The following is a 23357-nucleotide window of genomic DNA, read 5'->3' as shown; positions in this document are numbered from 1 at the left end:
TAACTAATATAAAGGAGCCGATACCCACTACTTGCAGGACAAATGTAATTTACAAAATCCATGTAGCGACTACACTAAGCACAATATCAGACAAACAGGCAGACAACTCCTGACCTGCATCCATGAACACCAACTAGCAACCAAGCAACGTGACCAACTCTCCCTGGTATACATGTGGACAACAAGAAGTGCGAGTTTGGGACAACACAATGATACTAGGACAAGCCAAATGAAGAAGAGCAAGGGAATTTCTGGAAGCACGGTACTCCTGCTCGGACTCCATCAATAAACATGTTGACCTGGCCCCAAAGTACAAAGCACTGCAATGGAAAATCGGAACCAGCGCCAACAAGAAACAGTTGAAACAAAATCATACCAATTCAAAGTGGAGCAGTACAGCAGTGCTTCACAGGAGGCGACGCAGCACTGATGATATCATCGAGAAAAGGGACAAAATGTTTGCTAACAAGCCGACAGCTTGGCCAACAGATCAACAACGAATCCAACCGGCTCCCAAGCTACCAATTTCATCAAAACTTTAAATTTGAGAAGTTTCTTTGAGATCTTGAGGGGTCAAGACATGGTGTGGAGGGAGAAGTCCCGCCTTTTTGGTGCAAGGGTTGAGACCTAAGGTCATTTAAGGTGATGGGTGAAGAAAACATAGGCACAAGAGTTTTTTTTCTGAGTGGTTGTGATTCAGAATGCACTGCCTGATAATGTGGTGTTGACAAATTTAATCAGGTGTTCCAAAGGACTTGGTTAAGTCTCTGGAAATAATAAAAATTGTAGAACTCCAGAGTGAAAGGTATCAACTAGTGAAAATTGATGTGTAGCTGGTTAGCCTCCTTCAGTGTTGCAGCTGTTTCCTCAATTTATGTTTGTGCTCTTAAGAGTGGGAGGTAACCACATTTTTTGAGAATAGGTGAATATCTACAATCAATGTCAACTTCAGTATGGTAGACATGCTCACTGGGGATAAATGCAAACTAGTTATAAAGTTCCAGAGTTTTGTCTGGGAACTTTTAGAACACTTTAGAATTTGAGTGCCTCATTTTTGTAGCTTCAGATCTGGTTTATATCAAGAACTTTGCATTGAAAAATACTATAAAATGCAATTCAGCCAATGACTTGATTTTGGTACCAGTCTTTATTTCACAGTCAAATTATTTGTAAAGTAGTTTGGACTGAATTCTCAAGTTTTTAACTGCATGGCAATCCTTCAAATTGTAACCATCACAGAAAAGGGAGAAATTGAGAGATTTTCAGTCTGAGATCGGGCTAATTTAAGAGCATGGACATGAGATAAACTGCCTTGATTCTGCCCAAACTCGAATGAGGTCACAAATACAAATCAACCATGTAGTATTCACTAAGCCACAGTTGGTCGTAATCACTGGTGGTGCTATAAGTTTAACCCAGTTTAAACCCAAGATGCATTTGGACTTACTTGCATGAACAAAGAGGCTTGCGGAGGTTGATTGACTTGCATTAAAGCTCCTATAAATAGGTTGCAAGTATTAACTGGGCTGCTGAACCGGAGGCTGTAGGTTGGGAGCTTGACAATAAGGCACTGGCCTCTGATCGGCTCAGTGATCATAAGGAAGAACAATGAGCCGAATTGCCGTTGATTAAGTGCAGTCTTTTGTGAGAAGTATGTCATAGGCTTGAAGGACCACTCACTGGAGTAAATTGTAATTTCTCTTGTTTGTTGGTGTTTAGCTTAGCAACACAATGGGCTCAAACAGAGACCAATGTTTGCTTTTTTTTCTGGAGGCTGAGTGAGGATTTGGAGATATTGGGGAAAGTGTATCCAACATTCCAAGAAGCTGCCAAGTGTCTGCATTAGATTTGTGTGATTACCTGCATAACGCAGCAATCTCAACTCGGATTTGCAGAAACACACTGAACTAATTCACTGATGGAGTGATAGATTGCAGAACAACTGAGAACTGCATCAAATACTCCCAGCTTTGGGCAGTTGCTGGAGCAAGTGCCAAAGCGATGGTATTGTGTGCTAGTTTTCTGGAATGTATTTGTCACTTCAAGGATAGTGTGATTCTTTCACCATCCGATCTCTCATTGTCGGTAGTATGTGAAGTGCAGTAATCACTAAGTTTGGTTCAATGGCTCTTGTCAGTTTCTAGTACTGATCCAGTCGCTCTTTGTATTTTTAGCACAGCTGTTTGCTGAAGCTGTTGTAAGTTTCAAATGCTGAGTGCTCACCCTTTCTGATCTGGAACAATACAAAAGTTGCCTTTTTACGTTGCTGCTCGTACGCAGGATGTTTCTCTTTAAAGAGAGGAAGAGTAGATGTCAAACAGGACTGGGTGGAAATAGACTGACATAATGGCAAAAAGAAGGTAATGGAAGAAAGTAATGTTTTGTAATTAGGAATGTGTGGGAGCTGAGTTTGCCTTCAAGTTAGATTTCGTAGTTCCTGGGCAGGTTGATAGGATCTAAGCTGGAGGTAGGTATGTGTTGACAGGCGGAGATTGGCCAGTATCAAGTCCAGATGTTCATGGCAATTTGTTAGAATTTGTGGTGAGAGGTGCTAGTCTTCAGCATATACTGCTGACTTTGGGAATGGGAACAGGTCCTTTTAAACAATACTGCTCGCTGGATAGAGTTGACTTCAGTCAGAGTCTTGTGACAACTTGTGGTAATACGTTTGTTGCAGCAACAACGTGATAGTGAGCTGTGACAATATATTGAGAAGGTTTGGGTTCTGAAATAGTGACACACAATCTGCAGCAATCACACTGTGTCCCTACATAATGCTTTTCATCTTTGCAGCAGGCAAATTCAATCCAGTTCGGGTTGTCAGGGCCATTGGGTCCATTAAGCCTAATCCAATTTAAATTGTTCGCTTTAGTATAGGGCTTTTATACAGGGGGGAGAGGAGGAATTTTAAAAATATGCAGTTTCAGAGTATTAAGGGAAATGGGAGTAATTTCTTCACTAGGTTTTGTGGAGTATGTTATCAGAGTTTCTTAGAATGGAATAAGGAGGGTTTGGGGGATCTGATGGGTAAATGGAATGACTTCTTGAGACGATATTGGACTTGATTGCAATTTGCATACATTTCCCAATCAAATAATTTGTAATGTAATTGAAACTGAAAACAACCAGAGAATTTAGTTATGTGGTGAGCCTACTTGAGAGTGGATTGTAATTTCTCTTGTTTGTTGGACGCGATTTTTAATTGGTGTTGCTTGGCAATGTAATAGGCTTAAAAGTTATGCCATGTTTGTTCATTCAAGTTGACGAGGGATTTGTGATGTTTGATAAGTGCATGTTTTATTGTGCTCCAAGAAGTTGTGCACTGTCATTACATCCTGGATAATATTCTTCAGTAACTTGTGGCAATTACGGTATTGAACTGGCATGGATACGTTCATGGACATGGCAGTGGATGTTATTTGTACTGAGATGCACTGCCACTCAAGCCAACACATTGTCTTTTGTCTGTCCCATAATGGTCAGATGTCCCTACACTGAAGATGCGATATAAAGTGGTATTTCTGAAATCCGATCTTGAAGTTCTGACAGTTCAAGATTGACATTTGTATCTTGTTTTTCTCATCCTTCAGGATGTCCACAATCTTTCCTAGCCAATGAATTACTTTTTGAATTGTTGTCATATATGCAATCTCTGATGCCAGCTGATGTTATTGCCAGACAAGTCAGATTCTAGTCTGGAACCTGTATGGATAGACCATATTTCATTTGTTTTGGTTTTAATGAAGTGGTCTATTGCTGAAACGTAAGCACCCAATGCTGCAGGTTTTGCTTTAACAGTAAAGTGGAAGTTATTAAAAACAGCAAAGATAAAATTAAATAGTCCAAATTACTTAAAATACAAGGTCAAATATTTTAAACCATTTAATCCCAAAATATTACTACTTTATAAATCAGGAAGAAACAAAAATGCTGTTTTTTGTTAGCTAAATACCATTTGTATAATACTCTCACCAGAGTCCCTGTACCTAACTCAGGTTCAAGTCACTTCTGATTTCAGCTTGGAGATTGGAACTGCAGTAGCTTCTTCCTGGAGCTGCCATGCACCTGAGCTTCACTGCACTCCACTTTCAGTAACCTTTTCAGGGTTTTATCCCAACACTTCTGGTCTGGGACTAACAGCTCTTGATTCCAAGGTAATCTAGTTCAATAGATCTCTCATTTGCTTCTCAGGAGCATACTCTCTATCATCCTGATCATGGGCCTCCAACAATCACCTCCCGTTTTTAAAAAAGAAAAGCGATATCCGCATAGATTTATGGGAATCTTGAACCCAAAATCAATACTCAGGGGCTCTGTGGTGCATGGGAGTGTCCCAACCTCTGAGCCAGGCAACCTGGATTCAAACTCTCCTGCTGAGGTGTGTAATAATCTCCCTGAACAGTTTGCTTCAGAAGTATCATAAAGAAAAAATGTTTCCTTTTTCTGCTGTACTGCTGTGCAGCCACTGAGTGTCTGTGCATGCTGACCAGCATGTGGATGCAATGACTTGTAGAACCCGGAAGTTGCTGCTACAGACCGATCTTGGAGGTCTGGCAACGTTAGAGGAAACCTAGCCCAAGGTAACCAGAATTCCATTTCTCTGTCAGGCTCAAGTGAAAGCCAAGCACCACCAATTCAGGGATTGTGTGAAAATCTGATCATGCCATAGAGTCATACAACATGTTCCCAAACTAAACTCGCTTGACTCACCTGAACTTGGCCCATATCCCTCCAAACCTTTTGGAACTTATTAAAATGTCTTTTAAATGTTATAACTGTACCTGCTTCCACCACGTTCTAGTTCATTCTATATAACAACCATTTTCTGTGCTTTAAAACAAAAAGTTGCTCCACTCCCCACTTCAGCAAATGCCCAGTGTTGTCTCTACCTGTGGCAGGCTGTGCTGATCCAGCGTTGGTCGGTTTAGGCACTTCAGGACCAACAAGTCCAAAATTGGAAGGAAGGTTTCCTCCTCCCCCACAGGACAGTGGAAAAGATTTTCTTCTGTTGTGCTGCAGCCCATCTGAATTGCCTGTCCTCTGCTATTTTACCAAAAACCTGCTCTTTATGTGAGCTAAGTGAAATTGAAAGCAGGAAATTTGATTGATATTATAGCTTAGTCCAGTTTTGCCCCTGTTGAATATTCCCTTGCATGCATTGTCCAGCAGCAGTAGCAATGGCAGCTGACATTCTTCTTTTCGTCCCCACCTGTAAGCTAATATATTGAACCTTTCTCCTGAGACTAGTTTTGCTCTCTAAAACACACTGGCTTTCAATGCGCTAGTGGTAATTCATGGCTGCACTTCCCCATTCCCAACATTTGAATTTGCAGCAGAAGTAGGCCGCTCAGCGCCTCAAACCCAAGTTGTCATTCAGTAAATTAATGGTTGATCTGACTCCATATTCCCACTGACACACAACCTTTCACCCCCCCCTCCCCTTCCTTATCAAAAGTTCATCTGTCTTTACTTAAAAATGGTCAAATACTCTGTTTCTAACTTTTGAAGGAAAATTCCAATTGCTTACAACCCTTTGAGAAGATTTTTGAATAAGCAATGATCTCTTGTGTCCAGAGGTGCTTTTGTATACCACTGAACATGTTTTCACCCACTGACACATCACTCTTGTTACTCTTCTCCTTTATCCTCTGCTGCTAAATCATCAGTGTTTCTTAACTAATAACAAATTTAAGCAATGGTACATTTACTTTTTGAATTGCTCGCATATACCGACACCTCTGCGTCTCGTCCATCTTATTTCTCACCATACGCCTTTGTCATCATGGATCTTCCACATTTACGCAGATTGTGTTTGATTTGCCAGACCTTTATTCATGTCATTAACCTATCTATACGCCTTTGAAGCCATCTCATGTCCTCTTCACCGCTTTCTTTCCTGCCTATCTTTGTGTCATTGGCAAATTTAGCAACCATACATTACTCCCTTCACGTATGTCATTTTATATACATTGTAAAATGTGAAGGCCCTAGTACTTACCACTAGTACTTACCACTAGTACTTTTATTGCCAACAGAAAATGACCACCTTCTACTTTGCTTCCTGTTAGCTCGCCAATATTATATCCATGCCAAGACTGAAGGTGTTCTATCTGAATGCATGCAGTATAAAGAATAAGGTAAATGAGCTTGTGGCATAGATCGAAATTGGCAGATATGACATGGTGGGCATCAGAGTGGCTGCAAGATGGTCAGCTCTGGGAGCTGCATATGCAAGGATACATATCCTATCGAAAAGATAGGCAGTTGGGCAGAGTGGGGTAGGATTGCTTTACTGGCAAGAAATGAAATTCAGTCAGTAGTAAGAAACAAAGTAGGGTCAGATGATGTACAATCTGTGTGGGTAGAGTTGAGGAACTGCAATGGTTAAAAGTCTGTAGTTTGAGTTATGTAGAAGGCCTCCAAACAGTAATTACAAGCTAGGGTGAAGTGATGTATAGTTAGTAAGTATGTAGATGACACCAAAATTGGAGGAGTAGTGGACAGCAAAGAAGGTTACCTCGGATTGCAATGGTATCTGGATCAGATGGGTCAATGGGCTGAGAAGTGGCAATTGGAGTTTAATTTCGATAAATGCGGGGTGCTGCATTTTGGGAAAGCAAATCTTAGCAGGACTTATACGCTTAATGGTAAGGTCCTAGGGAGTGTTGCTGAACAAAGAGACCTTGGAGTGCAGGTTCATGGCTCCTTGAATGTGGAGTCGTAGGTAGATAGGATAGTGAAGAAGGAGTTTGGTACGCTTTCCTTTATTGGTCAGAGTATTGAGTACAGGAGTCGGGAGGTCATGTTGCAGCTGTACAGGACATTGGTTAGGGTCTTTTCCCTGGGGTGGAGGAGTCCAGAACTATAGGGCATAGGTTTAGGGTGAGAGGGGAAAGATATAAAAGAGACCTAAGGGGCAACTTTTTCACGCAGAGGGCGATGCATATGTGGAATGAACTGCCAGAGGAAGTGGTGAAGACTAGTACAATTGCAACATTTAAAAGGCATCTGGATGGGTATATGAGAAGCTTGGTTGTCTGGCAGAAAGCAGAGAGTGGGGATAAAAGGGTCTTCCTCGGGATGGCAACCAGTGACAAGTATTGTTCCACAAGGCTCTGTTGGGTCCACAACCTTTTACTTTATACATTAACGATCTAGATGAAGGAACTGAGGGCATTCTGACGAAGTTTGTAGATGATCCAAAGATAGGTAGAGGGACAGGTACATTGAGGAGGTGGGGAAGGCTGCAGAAGGATTTGGGCAGGTTAGGAGAGTGGGCAAAGAAGTGGCAGGTGGAGTACAACATTGCAAAGTGAGGTCATGTACTTTGGTAGGAAGAATGCGGGCATAGACTATTTTTGAAATGGGCAGAAAATTCAGAAATCTGAAGTGCAAAGAGCCTTTGGATTTCTAGTCCAGCATTCTCTCAAGGTAAACTTGCAGGTTGAGTCAGTGGTTAGGAAGGCAGATGCAATGTTGGCATCTATTTTGAGAGGACTTGAATACAAAAGCAGGGATGTTCTTCTGAGGATCTATAAGTCTCTGGTCAGACCACGTTTGGAGTATTGTGTGCAATTTTGGGCCCCATGTCTCAAGAAGGATTTGCTGGCCTTGAAGCGTGTTCAGAGGAGGTTCATGAGAATGGTCCCAGGAATGAAAAGCTTAACATATGAGGAATGTTTGAGGTTTCTGGGTCTATACTCGATGGAGGTTAGAAGGATGTGGGCGGACCTAATTGAAACTTGAGGAATACTGATTGGCTTGGATAGAGTGGGTATTGGGAAGATGCCTCCATTGGTAGGAGAGTCTATGTCCCAAGGGCACAGCCTTAAAGAAAAGGGAAGATCTTTTAGAACTGAGATCAGGAGAAACTTCAGCCACAGTGGTGAATCTATGGAATTAATTGCAACACAAAGATTGAGATAGATAGGTTCTTGATTGTCAAGGGTTAAAGGGAGAAAGCAGGAGAATGGGGTTGAGAAACCTATCAGCCATGATTGAATGGTGGAGCAGATTCGCTGGGCTGAATGGCTTAATTTCTGCCTCCATGTCTTAAGGTCTCAATACGTTCCCCCCCATGCCACAATTTTCTGCAAAACTTTAATTTGGTACCTAATTAAATGTTTTTTGGAAATCTAATTACATACATCTGCCAGTTCCTCTTTATGCAGAACAAGTGTTAACTTGTCAAAGAACTCCAATAAACTTGTGAGGCATGATTTTCCTTTAACAAAACCATGTTGTTTCTGCCTGATTAACTTAAACTTTTCTCTGTCACGATCTCTTTAATAGCTTCAAAGTCTACATCTTCACTATGACAGATGTTAGGCCTGTAGTTTCCTGTTTTCTGTCTCAATTTTTGAAAAACTGATTCATTAATTTCCAATCAAAAGGAACTTTCCCCAAATCTGCAGAGTTCTGTAAAACGGAAGCCAAAGTATAAATTCTCTTGATAGGCACTTTTAACATTCTGCAATGAAGTCCATCAAGACCTAAGACTCGTCAGCCCACAGCTCGATAATAATTTACTAAATACCATTTATCTTATCATAATTTTCTTGAATTCCTCTCATCCTTCCATTTCTGATTTTTTTTTTCTAGAATGATACTTGTATACTGTACTGTGAAGGCCAATGTGAAATATTCGTTCAATTACTCTGTCATATGCTTACTTTCTGTTAATTCCACAGATTCACTTTCAGTAGGATTAATGCTCACTTTAACTTTTTTCTTTTATGAATATCTACAGCAACTCTTTTATATTTCTAGCTAGCTCTCTTGCATAATCTGCCTTTTCCCTCCTCAGTCTTGTCTGTCTTCACCTAATTTTACAGTCTTTGCATTTCAAGTTGCACTTAAATCTGTAGTTAGCGTGCGCATGTGAGTTTCATTGTTTTAATGCCGTGACTAAAACATTGCCTGCCAGGATATTAACAGACTTTGCCTTCTGCAAGATCATCTTATTGCACTTCTCTTTGTATCAAGTCTCTGTTTCTTGGTAAATGAAAATAGTTGTTTCTGCTGCCTGAACTGAATGGCCTTCATTTCTTCCCAGACAGTGTTGATGCACTGAGCTTTGGAAGCTCTCTGTCTGATGTTGGAGGTCCACTTACACCTTTTGGGGGACTTCTCATGGGGTCCTCCTATATTTACGCAACTCCCCGATTTATATACTGAAGATTAAAAAAAGGCCTCATGGGAAAGAGCATGGTTTGACTTGAAAAGATATAGGCAACTGCCTGCTGTGATACTGGCATGTCATGGTGTTGAAGATGCTGCACATCCTGAACAGGCTGAGCGTAGTATCTGGGGAGAAGGTCATTTTCCAGACATAATTCTTTATTTGATCAGAGAGATTTTGCAAGCGGGAGGATTGAGATGGTGGTAGGGGAGATATGTCAGATGGACTTTGCAAGGCAAATGGGTTAAGAATGAGCTGTGATATGATTTGGTGTGAACATGAGATTGTGAAGTTATGCAATAGTTGAATGAGACAAAGAAGCCATGAACAAGACAAGTGAATAGTCGAAGCAGTTTCATTAAATTTGAGGTTTTGCAAGGCAAATGGGTTAAGAATGAGTTGTGATATGATTTGGTGTGAACACGAGATTGTGAAGTTATGCAATAGTTGAATGAGACAAAGAAGCCATGAACAAGACAAGTGAATAGTCGAAGCAGTTTCATTAAATTTGAGGTGGGAAGCAAAAAGGCCTGGCACAATGAACAAGGGTGCAGGAGTCTGGTGGACGCCTCCTATGTCATCTCTAGGGCTGTGGGGCCACTCAACGACAGTGCACCAACAGTATTGCCCATCATATGTTCTGAACTGCTCCCTCCATGTTGCTCTGTTTCTCCTTAGAATCCCTATTTGTTATTGTCACTAGTTGTCAACCTTGATTCTGTTCTCCCCTCAAGTCCTCCTACAAAGAATAAACACCTAAGCAAAATCAATTTCAGAACTGCGGTACTGTCCTTCAGATGAGACATTAAATCAATGCCTTGGCCACCCCATTTGGTAAATGTGAAAGAACCCATGGCACAGTAAAGCAAAACAGGGTTGTTCTGCTCGTCTCCTGGCCATTATCTGTTCCTCAGTCCTTCTGTTAGGTTACCTGTTAATTATTATTGTTTGGTCTTGAGAAAGTGTATAAGGTATGAGCAGGCAGGGAAAGAGTTAAGTTAAGGGTTGATGACCAAGGCTTAGCTTGCATGACTTTGACCAGATAAGAACTTGTAGTAAACAATGAAGTGCTAGAGGCAAAAGTGGTCATTTAACGAGGTGAAGAACATCCATTGTATAATACCGGTTAACGAGGTGAGGAACATCTATCGTGTAATGCCAGATGCCTTAATCTTTACTGTTGATGCAAAGGTCACCCAATCAATATAAATGTTGCCTTATTTGAATGCTGCTCCCTGTAAAAGACTACATAATTCCTTAAGAATCTGCTATTCGAGGGAAGACTGAGAACTTGTGTACATGGGTGATCATTCTTTCTCCAGGGCTCGGAATAAAGATGAAGGTAGAGCCATACTGTGTCTTGAGTGTTTACTTCAACTGATGGGAAATGGGACGACACTCTTATTGCTATGTTTCACTCTCCAGTGCATTTGCTACATTACAAAAGTGAAAGGTTTTTCAAAAATACTTCATTTTCAATGCACTATGGGGTGTCATTCAGTTTGTTTATTTTGGTACTACCTTTGTCAGATGTATTTGCAGTTAAGCTGCTGGTCATAGGTTAGGTGGAGGTGATGTCCTTGTGGTAATGTTACCAATAGTGACTCAGTGGTTAGCACTATTGCCTCACAGCGCCAGGAACCCAGATTCGATTTCACCCTTGGGTGACTGTCTGTCTGTGATTCCTCCAACAATCCACAGATGGGACTGGTTTAGTTGTCCATAGTGTCCAGGGACGTGTAGGCTGGATGCATTAGTCGTGGCAAAGGAATAGGATAGTGAGTTGGGTCTGGGTGGAATGCTCTTCAGAAGGTTGTTGTGGGCTCGATGAGCTGAATAGCCTACATCCGCATTATAGGGATTCTCTGATTAATTCAGAATCCCCAGCTAATCTTCTAACATAAATTCCATGATGGCAAATGGGAAAATTTGAATTTAAAAAAATCTAAAATAAAAAAAACATAATAATGGGTTGCATGGTTTCTTTTTGACTGTGTAAAAACTGGTCTGGTTCACTAATGTTTTTTATGATTAACTCTTAGCTGTGTGATGGACGTTAGCCAGCAATGTCCATATCCAACGAATGGATAAATAAATTCCCTTTCCAGCCTGCCTCCTTCCTTCCATCCCTCCAACTGACCCCTCCTTCCAGCTACCAACTGGATTCATTCCTCCTGTCGACCTACCAGGAGACCTATCACCACCCCACCACTCCGCCCGTCTCTCCACTCACCCCACCCCTGGCTTTTTGTGTGACTCCCCCTTACCATCCTCTCCCCCATTCCTGAAGAAGTCTTACACCTGAAATGTCGGACCTCTCCACCTCCTGATGCTGCTTGCCTTGCTGTGCTCTTCAAGCCTCCTGCCTGTCTACTTTGGTTTCCAGTTTTTTTGTCTCTAACTAAGAATGGATAAATAAAGCAGTAAGAGGTTGAGAATTCATTATGTTCTTGCATCAGTGATATGTATGGGAGAGATGATATTGGCATGTTTGGCTATATTAGGTATAAATGCTGAATTCTGCTACACGTGCCTTAATGGAATGGTAACATTATGTCATATTGTTAGATTTTTTTTAATCCAGGGGCCTGGACCAATGATCAAAGACATGAGTTCAAATTCCATCAATGAAGAATTTAACTTCAATTAAAGCTAAAATAAAAAGCTAGTCTCAGTAATGGGGACCTTGTAACTACTGTATTGTTTAAAAAAAAAATTGGTTAATTAATACCCTACAGGGAGGAAATTCTGCCTTCATTATTTGGTCTCGCCAATATGTGACTTTGTGGTATTGTTCAAGCTACTCAGTCAGTGGGAGTTAGGGGTGGATGAGTCAGCAATGGCCACATCCTGTGAATGAATGAATAAAGTTTGTCTCCTTGAAGATACTGTTGCACTTAGAGCCTCCAGGTTAAGGACCAAATGTTTACAGCAAATGTTATGGGGATTCAATTACGCCATTCTACCTGTGACACCTTGTTTGCAATTGCAAATTTAAAGTTCCTCTGACTGTGGTACCTTCTGATTTTAACCCTGCTGTTCCATGTGCTGATTCCAATCTCTTGCGTAAGATGCAGTGGTCACTACCTCACCCAGTAGCCTGCACTTTAGTATATCTGAGCAAAGGTGTTTTGCGTCACGTTTTTCTTGGTGTCAGCAGCTGTTCTAAGGTGATGACTCATCATTCCTGATTCCCTAAGTAGAGGCAGTTGTCCCTGATTGGTCTGTCGATATCCTTTTTCTATTGAGGAAAAAGTTCTGTTAACTCTCCTACTAACCTTCTCTGCTTCAGTAAGTATTGGTGGTGCAGTATTTTACCAGCTGGGTTCTGGGTTCAAATCCTTCCATAGTGTGTGATAAAGTTGAACTCAGCAAAATGGAAGTTTTTGAGCTGTCAAATTCTTGTGCATATTCAATAACATTAAGCAGCTGAGCTTGTTACCCTTATCCTGATTGTGGACTATGCTGTGGTGGTTCATGGCAGTCAAACTTTCAACCATTGAGCATACTATTTGGAAGCAATTAAACCCAATATATGATGAATCTTTTAGACTATAAAACATTTATCAATGCATTTATAACTGGCTTTCTAGGCCCCTTCATAAACCATTGTTTCGACCACTTGGTATTCACCTGTCCCAAGAGGTGACTGTCTTTGTGATCATGACGAATGAGCCTTGCTGGGCTGTATGTTCAGCTGTCTATTACAAAGAAACATAGAAGGTAGGAGGAGGCCCTTCAAGCCTACTCTGCCATTCATCACCATCATGGCTGATTGTCCAACTCAGTAGCCTAATCCTGCTTTCTCCCCGTAACCTTTGATCCCATTTGCCCGAAGTGCTTTATCTAGCCACCGCTTCAGTACATTCAATGTTTTGGCATCAACTACTTCCCATGGTAATGAATTCCACAGGATCACCATTCTATGGGTGAAAAAATGTCTTCTCATCTCCATCCTAAATGATCCACCCTGAATCCTCAGACTATGGTTCTGGACGCACTCACCATCGGAAACATCCTCCCTGCATCTAGTCTGTTAGAATATTAAATTTCTATGAGATCCCCTCCCTCATTCGTCTGAACTCCACATTGTGAAAACAATCCTGATCTAGTCAATCTCTCCTAATAGAGCAGTCCCACCATCCCTAGAATCAGTCTGGCAAACCTTTGCTGTACTCCCTCGAGAGCATTACCATCCTTTCCTCAGAAAAGAATACTGAAACTGCACACTATATTGCAGGTATGGCCTCACCAAGGCCCTGTATAACTGCAACAACACATCCCTGCTCCTGTACTTGATGCCTCTTGTAACGAAAGCCAACATGGCATTTGCCGCCTTTACCACCTGCTGCACCTGAATGGTTACCTTCAGCAACTGGTGCACCCAGGTCCCGCTGCACACCCCTCTCCCAATTTCCATAGTAACCCATAAAAGTCGTGGTCTTACTTACTGGCTGATGCTTGCACTTTTTGTATTGGTGGATGAAATGTCAACTGGGCAAGTAACCACTTTGAGAATTTCAACAAGGAGGAAGGCTTTGAAGCTTTTACGACTTAGCCAGGAATTGACTGTTGATGGAGCTAAATTGTGACAGGTTTGGGGGTGAGGGAGCAGTCTGATGAAACCACTTCACTTGAATTTGATGGTCATGGATGAGGAGACCCATGAGAAATACTGAAGTGTGCATGGGGTTGAAAGGAACCCCTTACTGGAATTGAAAGAAGGGTGGGTTTTAGGAAGAAGTGGGATGCAGTGAGAATGTTGTGAAGAGGAAGGTATTGAATGTGAGTTGTGGGGAAGGGGAGGCATTAAAACCAAGATTGTTAGGGCATGGCTTTGGATTCGAACAGTCCTTTCTGATTGCTCAAATCCTCTTGTTTTTCTGTTAGAGCCAAGTGCCTTGATTATCCTGTCGTCGTCCCTTGCCATGCTGCTGATGGTTTGGCAGGAAGTTAATCTGTTCCTTGGTGAAATGGCCTAAAGTGCTATCAGGAGCTGTTGGTTTGCTGTAACATGCTTAATGTTTTGCAGTTGGAGGTCGGCTAAGGAAGCATTCTGAGTACAAGTGGCAGGAGACTGTACAAATGTGAATGTGCACTCTGCACAGGCAGACCCTTGGAATGCCTTCGGTCTCCTGTTTGTAGCTGTTTCTTTTGCATTGTTGTGAAAGGATTTATGTGAATCGCACTGCAGCAGCTAGCTTTCTTGAGCTTGCATGTTTTAAAAATAACTCTCTGGGCAGCCTGGTGACAAGTGCAAAAGTTCCAAGGTGAGGACTGTGATCCTATTTCTGCTTCACTGGCACTTATTCAGGGGAAGGAAGGCGTGTAGGGGTTAAGTTTGGCAGTTTCAGCCAAGGTGAGGAGGATACTGCTTCATCCTGAATATGTACTTTATCCATAAATTTGTAAAATTGAATTATAAAACATGCCAAAGTTCACTCGAGATTGTTCCTTTTGATACAAAATGCAAGGTTCCTCTGAATGGATGTGGGTGACCCTAGCTTAGCAAAGTATTGCCCATCCCTAATTGCCCTACAGGAGGTGGTGGTAAACTGCTGCCTTGAGCCATTGTAGTCATTTGGGTGTAAGGACTCCCTGCGCTGTTATGGATTTTATGCTAAAGGAACAAAAATCTAGTTCTATATGTGAATAGGTTGGTGTATAACAAGAAAGGGAGCAATAAGATGATGTTTCCATATTTTTGTTGACTGTATTTACAATGTACATTTGTATTTCATGTCAGATGTTCTCCTGTGCATTGAGCCCAAGGGGTAAACATGATCTGCAGTCCTTCAATGGCCTCCTGAATCCTGTTTGTCGCCCTGCTTCAGGAAGCAGATTACTATTGAGTAGTAAACCTGACCAATGCAGCTCCTTTGACAAAGGAGGTGAATGCAAGAGATCAAAGAGAAACTGCAGGCTTTGTTAAATGACCACTTATTTCCTCTGCCTCTTCCAGGTTTCCACGGTTGTATAAATACTACCAGAAACTTTGATAACTATTCTCTTCAGTACCATATCCACCTAAGCTCAGTTTATAGACTTCCCCGAACATCTTTTACTGTATTTGCTTTTGACTGGAAAATAAGATTGTAAGACACAGAATTTATAGTACAAGTTTACAGTGTGACGCAACTGAAATTATATATTGAAAAAGACCTGGACAAACAATCCAGGTGTTTTTCAATATATAATTTCAGTTGCATCACACTGTAAACGTTTGCTATAAATTCTGTCTCTTACAATCTTATTCTCCACAACCACTTGATGAAGGAGCAGCGCTCCAAAAGCTAGTGCTTCCAAATACACCTGTTGGACTGTAACCTGGTGTTGTGATTTTTAACTTTGTACACCTCAGTTCAGCACTGGCGTCTGTAAAACTTGACTGGAAAAGTTTCCCATGATTTTCCTTCTATTTTTAATTATCCACCCCGAATTCTATGGACTCCGCAGCACAGTAAACAGTTTGCCTGAATCATTTTTTGCTAATCCCCTTCACAGTTCCTGTGGTTCTTGAAAAAGGTTCTTTACTCTTGCTGAACGATAAAGGTTTGCCCCTGTGTAAAATCGCAGGGGCAAGGATCAGCACGCTGTGTTACTGAAGTAAGTTAGATTAGATTAGATTAGATTAGATTAGATTAGATTAGATTAGATTAGATTACTTACAGTGTGGAAACAGGCCCTTCGGCCCATCAAGTCCACACCGCCCCGCCGAAGCGCAACCCACCCATACCCCTACATTTACCCCTTACCTAACACTATGGGTAATTTAGCATGGCCAATTCACCTGACCCTGCACATCTTTGGACTGTGGGAGGAAACCGGAGCACCCGGAGGAAACCCACGCAGACACGGGGAGAACGTGCAAACTCCACACAGTCAGTCGCCTGAGGCGGGAATTGAACCCGGGTCTCTGGCCCTGTGAGGCAGCAGTGCTAACCACTGTGCCACCGTGCCGCCCACTAATTAGTATTTTGTTCCAAGGATTTCAGAGTAGTGATTGAATCCAAGATATGCTGAAGGTGTCTGTTGTAAGTTCCTAGATCATGCCACACTTGAGTCCCTGAGTGGGGTTGCCAAATTGTCTTCTCTTCAATCCTGACCAAACGCGAGCTACTTTGAAACACTCACGAGTGCCTTTTTTGATACTTTACGTCGCTTGTTGATGTTTTGGACTCTCTAGCATCACCACAGGCCAAGGGCTGGAGTGGTACTGATGTTATATGAGGCTCGGGTATTGTTGGTCCTCCATCAGTCTGTAGTCAGACTGATCATGGTGTGGGTGGATCAGCGCCCCTGTTTTTTTTTAAATTTTATTATTTTTTTTTTCGGTGGGGGTTGGGCGATCTTTGTCTCCGGCCAGAGCTGGCTAACAGTAGTTTGCTCACTTATCACTGAAGAGTTGTAACAATTCGAGTGTTGATATTAATGTGAGTTTTGATGTCTTTTGGGTGAAGGTATGGAATCTTATTCATGCCTAGCCATTTGCCTCGTGCGCCCATCACTAAGCCGAAGTGCTTGGATTCCGAGCCCCTCATCAATTCCTTTATCTCGGCAAAAAGGTGTTTACATTTTTTACTTTTCTCACGCCATGCCATTTCCAGTGCTTTACTGTCATTCTCATACTCCACTGCGACATCTACTACCACAATCTTTTGATCTTTCTTGAATATAAGATTGGGTTTCTACAGTGAGCCGTCTTTTGCAAATCTGGGCTGCACTTATGATGTCCAGCCATACTTACTGACATTTTTGCAGCTGGTCAGCAATCTTATGGCATTTTATCTGAGCATTTTTGACAAATGGACAGCATCCTGAGATGTGTGAGATTGGTCTCGAGTGCCGTCTCACACCTTCTGTTGCCCAGCGTCTGCCTACTGAAGTGCTGGCATGATGGCCTGGATGTGGGTCATCGGGTCCATTTCCTCTTTGCCGCCGTTTTGGCTGCTCAGTAGGAAATCTTCAATTTCTTTAAGAACTTTGCGTTCACGCAGTCCTGCAACGGTGTCTGTATTGCATTCTCCTTTATATTGAAAGGAGGCCCGAATTATAACATAACTGGACATCTCGAGTGCCTTGCGTTTGCGAACAATCACGGATGGAATTTGCACCTCCAGTTTTGGGGTGCCTAGACAGCCGTTCCCGTTGCTGATATACAGGACTCCATCAGCGGTCTGAGGTGGAAGGTGGAGGAATTCTTTTGTGGCGTTACGGATGATCTGGTCCAGTTTTAGTTGAGCAGTTGACTCTTCTGCCACCCAGAGGCATGGCAACTCCTGAGTTGGCCTTCTCCAGAGAGCATACCAGAGGATCCAGAGCGATGGTAAATAAAACTAGAGGGCATAGGTTTAAGGTGAGGGGGAGGGATACAAAAGGGTCCAGAGGGACAATCTTTTTTTTTTCCACACAGAACAGGCTGCCAGAGGAAGTTGTGGAGGGGAGTGCAATTTTTAAGAAACGTTTGGACAAATACATGGATGGGATAGGTATGGAGGGATATGGACTAAACGTAGGCAAATGGGACGAGATTAATTGTGAAAACTGGGTGGCATGAGCAAGTCAGTCCAAAGGGCTTGTTTGTGTGCTGTAGACCCTTATAACTCAACAATTCTATGACTCTCCTTAGCTACTCCACCTCCAGCATTGCTAAGATGTTTAGTCTGAGCACGAGTAATGTTTAAAATGATCAGTTCTTAGTCACTTTCTGGCCATGGATTTGCTAGCCATGGCTCCATGTATTCAGGATGTTGGCTCCAAACCCCATTCTTTCTTACACTGTAGTTGACTCACCTGGTCTGATCATGTGGTCTGTTGGGGTACATAGAGTTACGTGGGAGCAGTATCTGCGTTTTTGTTATCTACAGGAAGTCTGTTTCCTATCCCCCGTGCATAATGAAGATTTGCTATTTTCCATTTTCTTTCCGTTGTTTCATGGGATGTGGTTTTTACTGCAGAGGCCAGCATTTATTGGCCATCCTGAATTGCCCTCGAGAAAGTGGTGAGCTGCTGTTTTGAACAGCTGCAATCCACACGGTGTCAGGATGCCCACAGTGGTGTTGGGAAGCGTGTTCTAGGCTTTGACTTTAACAGTGAAAGAACGGTGATACGTTCTGGATGGTGTGTGGCAATGAGGAGAATTTTCAGATTGTGTCCCCCCATATCTGCTAACCTTGTCCTTGTAGCTGGTAGAAGCCAGATACTGTCATCTCACTTGGAACAAGTATGATGTGAGTATCACCAATGTATGAAGCTGGGCTGTGTCCTATTAGGAATAGATTCTAGTGATGCACAGCAGTTGAATCAGTGGATAGGGCCACAGGTTTCTTTGCTTGCTCATGGCATTATTAACTTGTTAATGTGGTTAAATTCAGAAAAGCCAAGTGTTCACCCAGAAACCAGAATGGAGGAGGGCAATCAGTCTGTCCTCTGCCATCCATCTCAGGCACATTTGCACACGTCATGCAGTTGATTTTGAATGATTTTCTTTGCTTCTCTACTTGCTTGCTCTGAAGGAGATTTTCCTGTTCTCAGTCTTGGCAACTGATGCCTTTTGGCTTAGTGTATCTATAAAACCCTGTCTTGCATTCTCTCACTCTTCAATAGTTTTCCAAGCACATTAGTCCCTGGTGCGTGAAAGGATGAATACCACCATCTTATAAAGGGCAACAAGGGATGGGCACTACGTGCTGGCCCAACCCGTGGTATCCACCTCCCACGAATGAATACAAAATATCTCTTTGTATTCTGCTGGTTATGATTTGAATGAAATAATTGTGGACTGAGAGTGATGTAATCATATCTGTGTAAAATCTGAATCAACTTGAGCTGTGAAATCACTTTTATGTTTATACATTTTATCATTATTGGATGCTCAATCTGGAAAGAGTATTTTGAGCGCTGTCATACTAGGATGAAATACCTTTGGCCGTGCCGGCCTGTGATGATGGAGCAATCTGCAGTGATGATCTTCTCAGACCACTGTACAATATGTGTAATTGCCACATGTTGGTTTAAATGCTGTCCTACCAAAAGCATCTTGCTGTGATGCAAGTAACATTATTTGGTCTGAGTTGTGATGAGCTCATCACAAATTGCATGATGACACCAGCTCAATTGTGGGTGATTCTTGTAATAGTCCATTAAAAGGAGATGTACGAGTTTGTACACTTGGTAATAAAGTCTTATTGTCTTAATTCCAGATTATGTCTACTTTGAGAATTCATCAAGCAACCCTTTTCTAATTCGAAGAATCGAGGAACTAAATAAGGTACGCAAATGTAAAAATCCACTATTTAAATGGAAGGGTGCCCAATACCTGAGAAACTAGTGACCGTGTGCTTGCAATAAGTCATTCAGCAAGTGGGGAATGCTTCAGGATAATACCTTGCTGAACTGGTTTCAGTTGCTCCTCTTAGTTAGAAATCACACAACACCAGGTAATGATTAGATCAGATTACTTAGTGTGGAAACAGGCCCTTCGGCCCAACACGTCCACACCGACTCGCCGAAGCGCAACCCACCCATACCCCTAAATTTACCCCTTCACCTAACACTACAGGCAATTTAGCATGGCCAATTCACCTGACCTGCACATCTTTGGACTGTGGGAGGAAACCCACGCCAACACGGGGAGAATGACTGTGTGGAGTTTGCACAGTCGCCTGAGGCGGGAATTGAACCTGGGTCTCTGGCGCTGTGAGGCAGCAGTGCTAACCACTGTGCCACCGTGCCACCCATAAATAGTCCAACAGGTTTATTTGGAAGTACAAGCTTTTAGAGCACTGCTCCTTCGTCAGATATCTGGTGGAGCAGGATCATAGGACACATGATTTATTGCAGAAGATTGTAGTGTCATACAACTGATGCGATATATTGAACGAGCCTAGCTTGCTGTTAAGTCTTTCACCTTTTAAACTGGGTTGCAGGTTTCGATTCATTAATATGTAAATCCCAGAACTTTTTTCAAGTCACATTCCCGAGATAACTTAAGGTTTTATAACAAAAGATGACATCTTGGCTCAGACAATGCATTAAAGATGTGAGGTCAGAGTCTGTATTCCAATCTTGAGTCAGACTGGTTCTATTTCCAAAGTAGGAATTTATAAAGTGTTACGGATTGACTACCGACAGATTGCGTGCTTTTTGAACAAAATAGAATGCATCTGCAATTACAATTCTGCAAATGCATGTCATTCCATGGACTTGTGTGTGTGGCAGGGAGAGTGTGTGCGCACGCGTGCTTGATAGTGTGTGTGATGGAGTATATGTCTATGAGACGGTGGGGGTGTCTGTATGTGTATAGTGTATTGGGGTCACCCGAGGTGTGACATGAACCCAAGGTCCCAGTTGAGGACACCCTCATGGGTGCCAAACTTTGCTATCAGTCTCTGCTTGGCAACTCTGTGTTGTTGCGTATCCGGTAGTACGCCTTGGAGGATGGTCACCCGAAGATCTGAGGCCGTTGTCCCTGACCGCTGAAGTGTTCCCTGACTGGGAGGGAACATCGCTGGCTGGCGATTGTTGCGTGGTTTCCATTCATCAGTTGTCATAGCACCTGCTTTGTTTCACCAAAGTACCATGCCTTTGGGTCATCACAAGCACCCAAACACACAAACTTAAATACTCACTCTCTCACAGACCCTCTCTCATATGCGCGCACACACTCAGGCACGCAGGCACGCGCGCACACCCACCCCCTACACTCTCACCCATGCGCACACCCTCTCACAAGCATATACTCCATCACACAGGTGCACAAATGCTATCAAGCATGCCCGCGTGCGCACGCGCGCTCTCTCGTCTCTCTCACTCTATCTCGTTCGCTCACGCTGTCTTGCGCGATCGCTCTCTTGCATGCTTTCTCTCTCTCTTGCGCACGCACATAAGTCTATGGGGTGAATTTGCATTTGCAGATGCATGCTATTTTGTTCAAAAAGCATGAAATCTTTAGGCAGTCAATCCATGCGACATTTTATAAATTCCTACTTTGGAAATAGAACCAGTCTGACTCAAGATTGGAATACAGGCAGACTCTAACCTCACACCTTTAATGCATTGTCTGAGCCGAGATGTCACCTTTTGTTATAAAACCTTAAGTTATCTCGGGAATGTGACTTGAAAGAAGTTCTGGAATTTATATATTAATGAGTCGAAACCTGCAACCCAGTTTGAAAGATTTAACAGCAATCTAGGTTTGTTCAATACATCACATCAGTTGTATGAGCTTATGATCGTTTGCTATAAATTGTGTGTCCTATGATCCTGCTCCACCAGATATCTGACGAAGGAGCAGTGCTCTAAAAGCTTGTACTTCCAAATAAACCTGTTGGACTATAACCTGGGGTTGTGATTTTTAACTTTGTCCACCCCAGTCCAACATGGGCACCTCCACATCATTGCTCCTCTTAAACTTTGCTTTTCCAATTGCTTGTCCATTGTCTTTTTCTGTTAGAGCCTTCTATTAGCCTGAGAAAGCATGATGAACAGTTCAGTGTAGTTACGATATCTCTTAAATTTGTGGATTGAGTGTGGTGTTCCAGCAGGTACTGTGGTGGTGGACTGTGTGTTACTTGGGTGTTGACGAGCACAGTGATTGTGTGACTCCTTTGCTGCTTCAATAATGCATTTGCCATCAGGTGACCATAACACGGAGTCACTAACTGTCAGCAGAATGTGATGGATTTTGATTCCCGATTTACTGAACTGTAATCAGTCAGGCAGTGGTTGTCGATTTTCTCTCTTGACAGGACTTCTGTGCTTGTTCCTAATTGGCATTTGGTGGTTCCTGTCTAGCCTGTCTGTCCATGAGTTGGGAAAGCTTCAGTTTGGCTTTACTACCTACAAGGTGACATATCCTGTGGGTACCAGCTATGCACATTCATTTGTCAAGCCTGACTGTTTAGGTGAGGTGTCACAGTACCCATGGTCAGAACCCGACCAGGAGTTTGCATCCTTGGGAGGGCAGCTGATGAGATTCTAACTGTAAACCAATTGCTATGACTATTGACATTTTAGCCTCGATTTAGTCTTTTTTTATGTAAAAGATTCAGGACTTCAAATTCTTTGAGAACCTTTCTGTGCAAATGACACCCCTAGTAATATTCCAATTTATTATTGCTTCTATTTCTTGGTCATTTATGGTGAATCTGACTGCCTGAAACAATTGTACAACTGTACAGTGCCTACAGGAGACCAGATCGTCAGTTGCTGTCTGTAGTATTTGCATTCTTATCTTTTTAAAAAGATTATTGCATTAGTAGTAGTGGTTCAGAGAAATTCTCACAACTCATTCCTGGGACGAAGTCTGGCATGAACAAAGGCTGGACGGTTTGGGCCTTTACCCATTGGAGTTTGGAAGACTGAGAGGTGATCTTATTCAAGTGTGAAATTTTGCAGAAACTTGGAATGCGCACCAGGGAATGCCCTTTCTTGTGGAGGAGACTTAAACCTAGGTAAAGAATGGGAGGGTGAGGTGTGAGGGGTAGGGGGCCCCGCTAGGAGTGGGGAGAGGTGAGGCGGTGTTGAGGCTACCGCAGTCAGACCAGCCTGATCTTACTAAACAGTGCAGGAAGCCCAGAAGTCTGAATAGGCCACTGCTCCCATGTCCTGTCTTCAGATTGCATCTGGGACCCCACAACAGCCTTTATTAGTAATCCCATTTTGTTTTGGCTTTTGGGATTTTCCCTGCTGTGTTAAAACACACTGAATTTTCCCGATAGGTTTTCAGAGCTGATTAAAGTGCACTCTAATCCCCTGGTTAACGGCTGCAGCAGATGGAATCCTGTGCTGCTGGCTGAGGAATTGTGTGTCTCTACCACACGTGGCACATTGTCGAGCAGCAACCTGCATTGTCACTGAATGACCCCTTTGTCTTTCGAGGGTGTTGTTGCTGCTTCAGAAATGTAGTTTGCATAGATTGTTTTGAAGGATGTTGCAATAATATACATTATCTCTCCCCTTCCCTTCACGACCCCCTGGCGGTCAAAAAAAAAAGATAAAATCCTGTTCTTGGAAAGATTGTTTTTTGGCGGGGGAAGAAAGAGTTCAAATAGCTGTGTCTGTAAAGCTCATTCTGTGTAATACATAATTCACCCTTTTGGTTTTTGTGCTTCATTTGCATTTATAGTTGTTTCATTGTTTGGATGCATCAGTTACTGTGTAGATGGGCTTGTTA

General features: G+C 42.5%; 1 protein-coding gene across 4 annotated transcripts in view; it reads left to right on the top strand.

Moving 5' to 3' along the window:
- Positions 1–23357, top strand: part of LOC122542881 (metastasis-associated protein MTA1-like) — a 100640-nt gene that overhangs the window by 5427 nt on the left and 71856 nt on the right. For all 4 annotated transcript variants that reach the window (XM_043681001.1, XM_043680999.1, XM_043681000.1 and 1 more), the window contains exon 2: positions 19384–19451. In XM_043681001.1, coding sequence (XP_043536936.1) covers positions 19384–19451 — 68 coding nt within the window. The remainder of the gene's footprint in view (positions 1–19383; positions 19452–23357) is intronic.

This window comes from Chiloscyllium plagiosum, chromosome 41 (genome assembly GCF_004010195.1).
Source record: "Chiloscyllium plagiosum isolate BGI_BamShark_2017 chromosome 41, ASM401019v2, whole genome shotgun sequence".
Taxonomy (NCBI): Eukaryota; Metazoa; Chordata; class Chondrichthyes; order Orectolobiformes; family Hemiscylliidae; genus Chiloscyllium; species Chiloscyllium plagiosum.
Note: the sequence above shows the minus strand (reverse complement) of the source record. Positions and strands in the feature narration are given on the sequence as shown.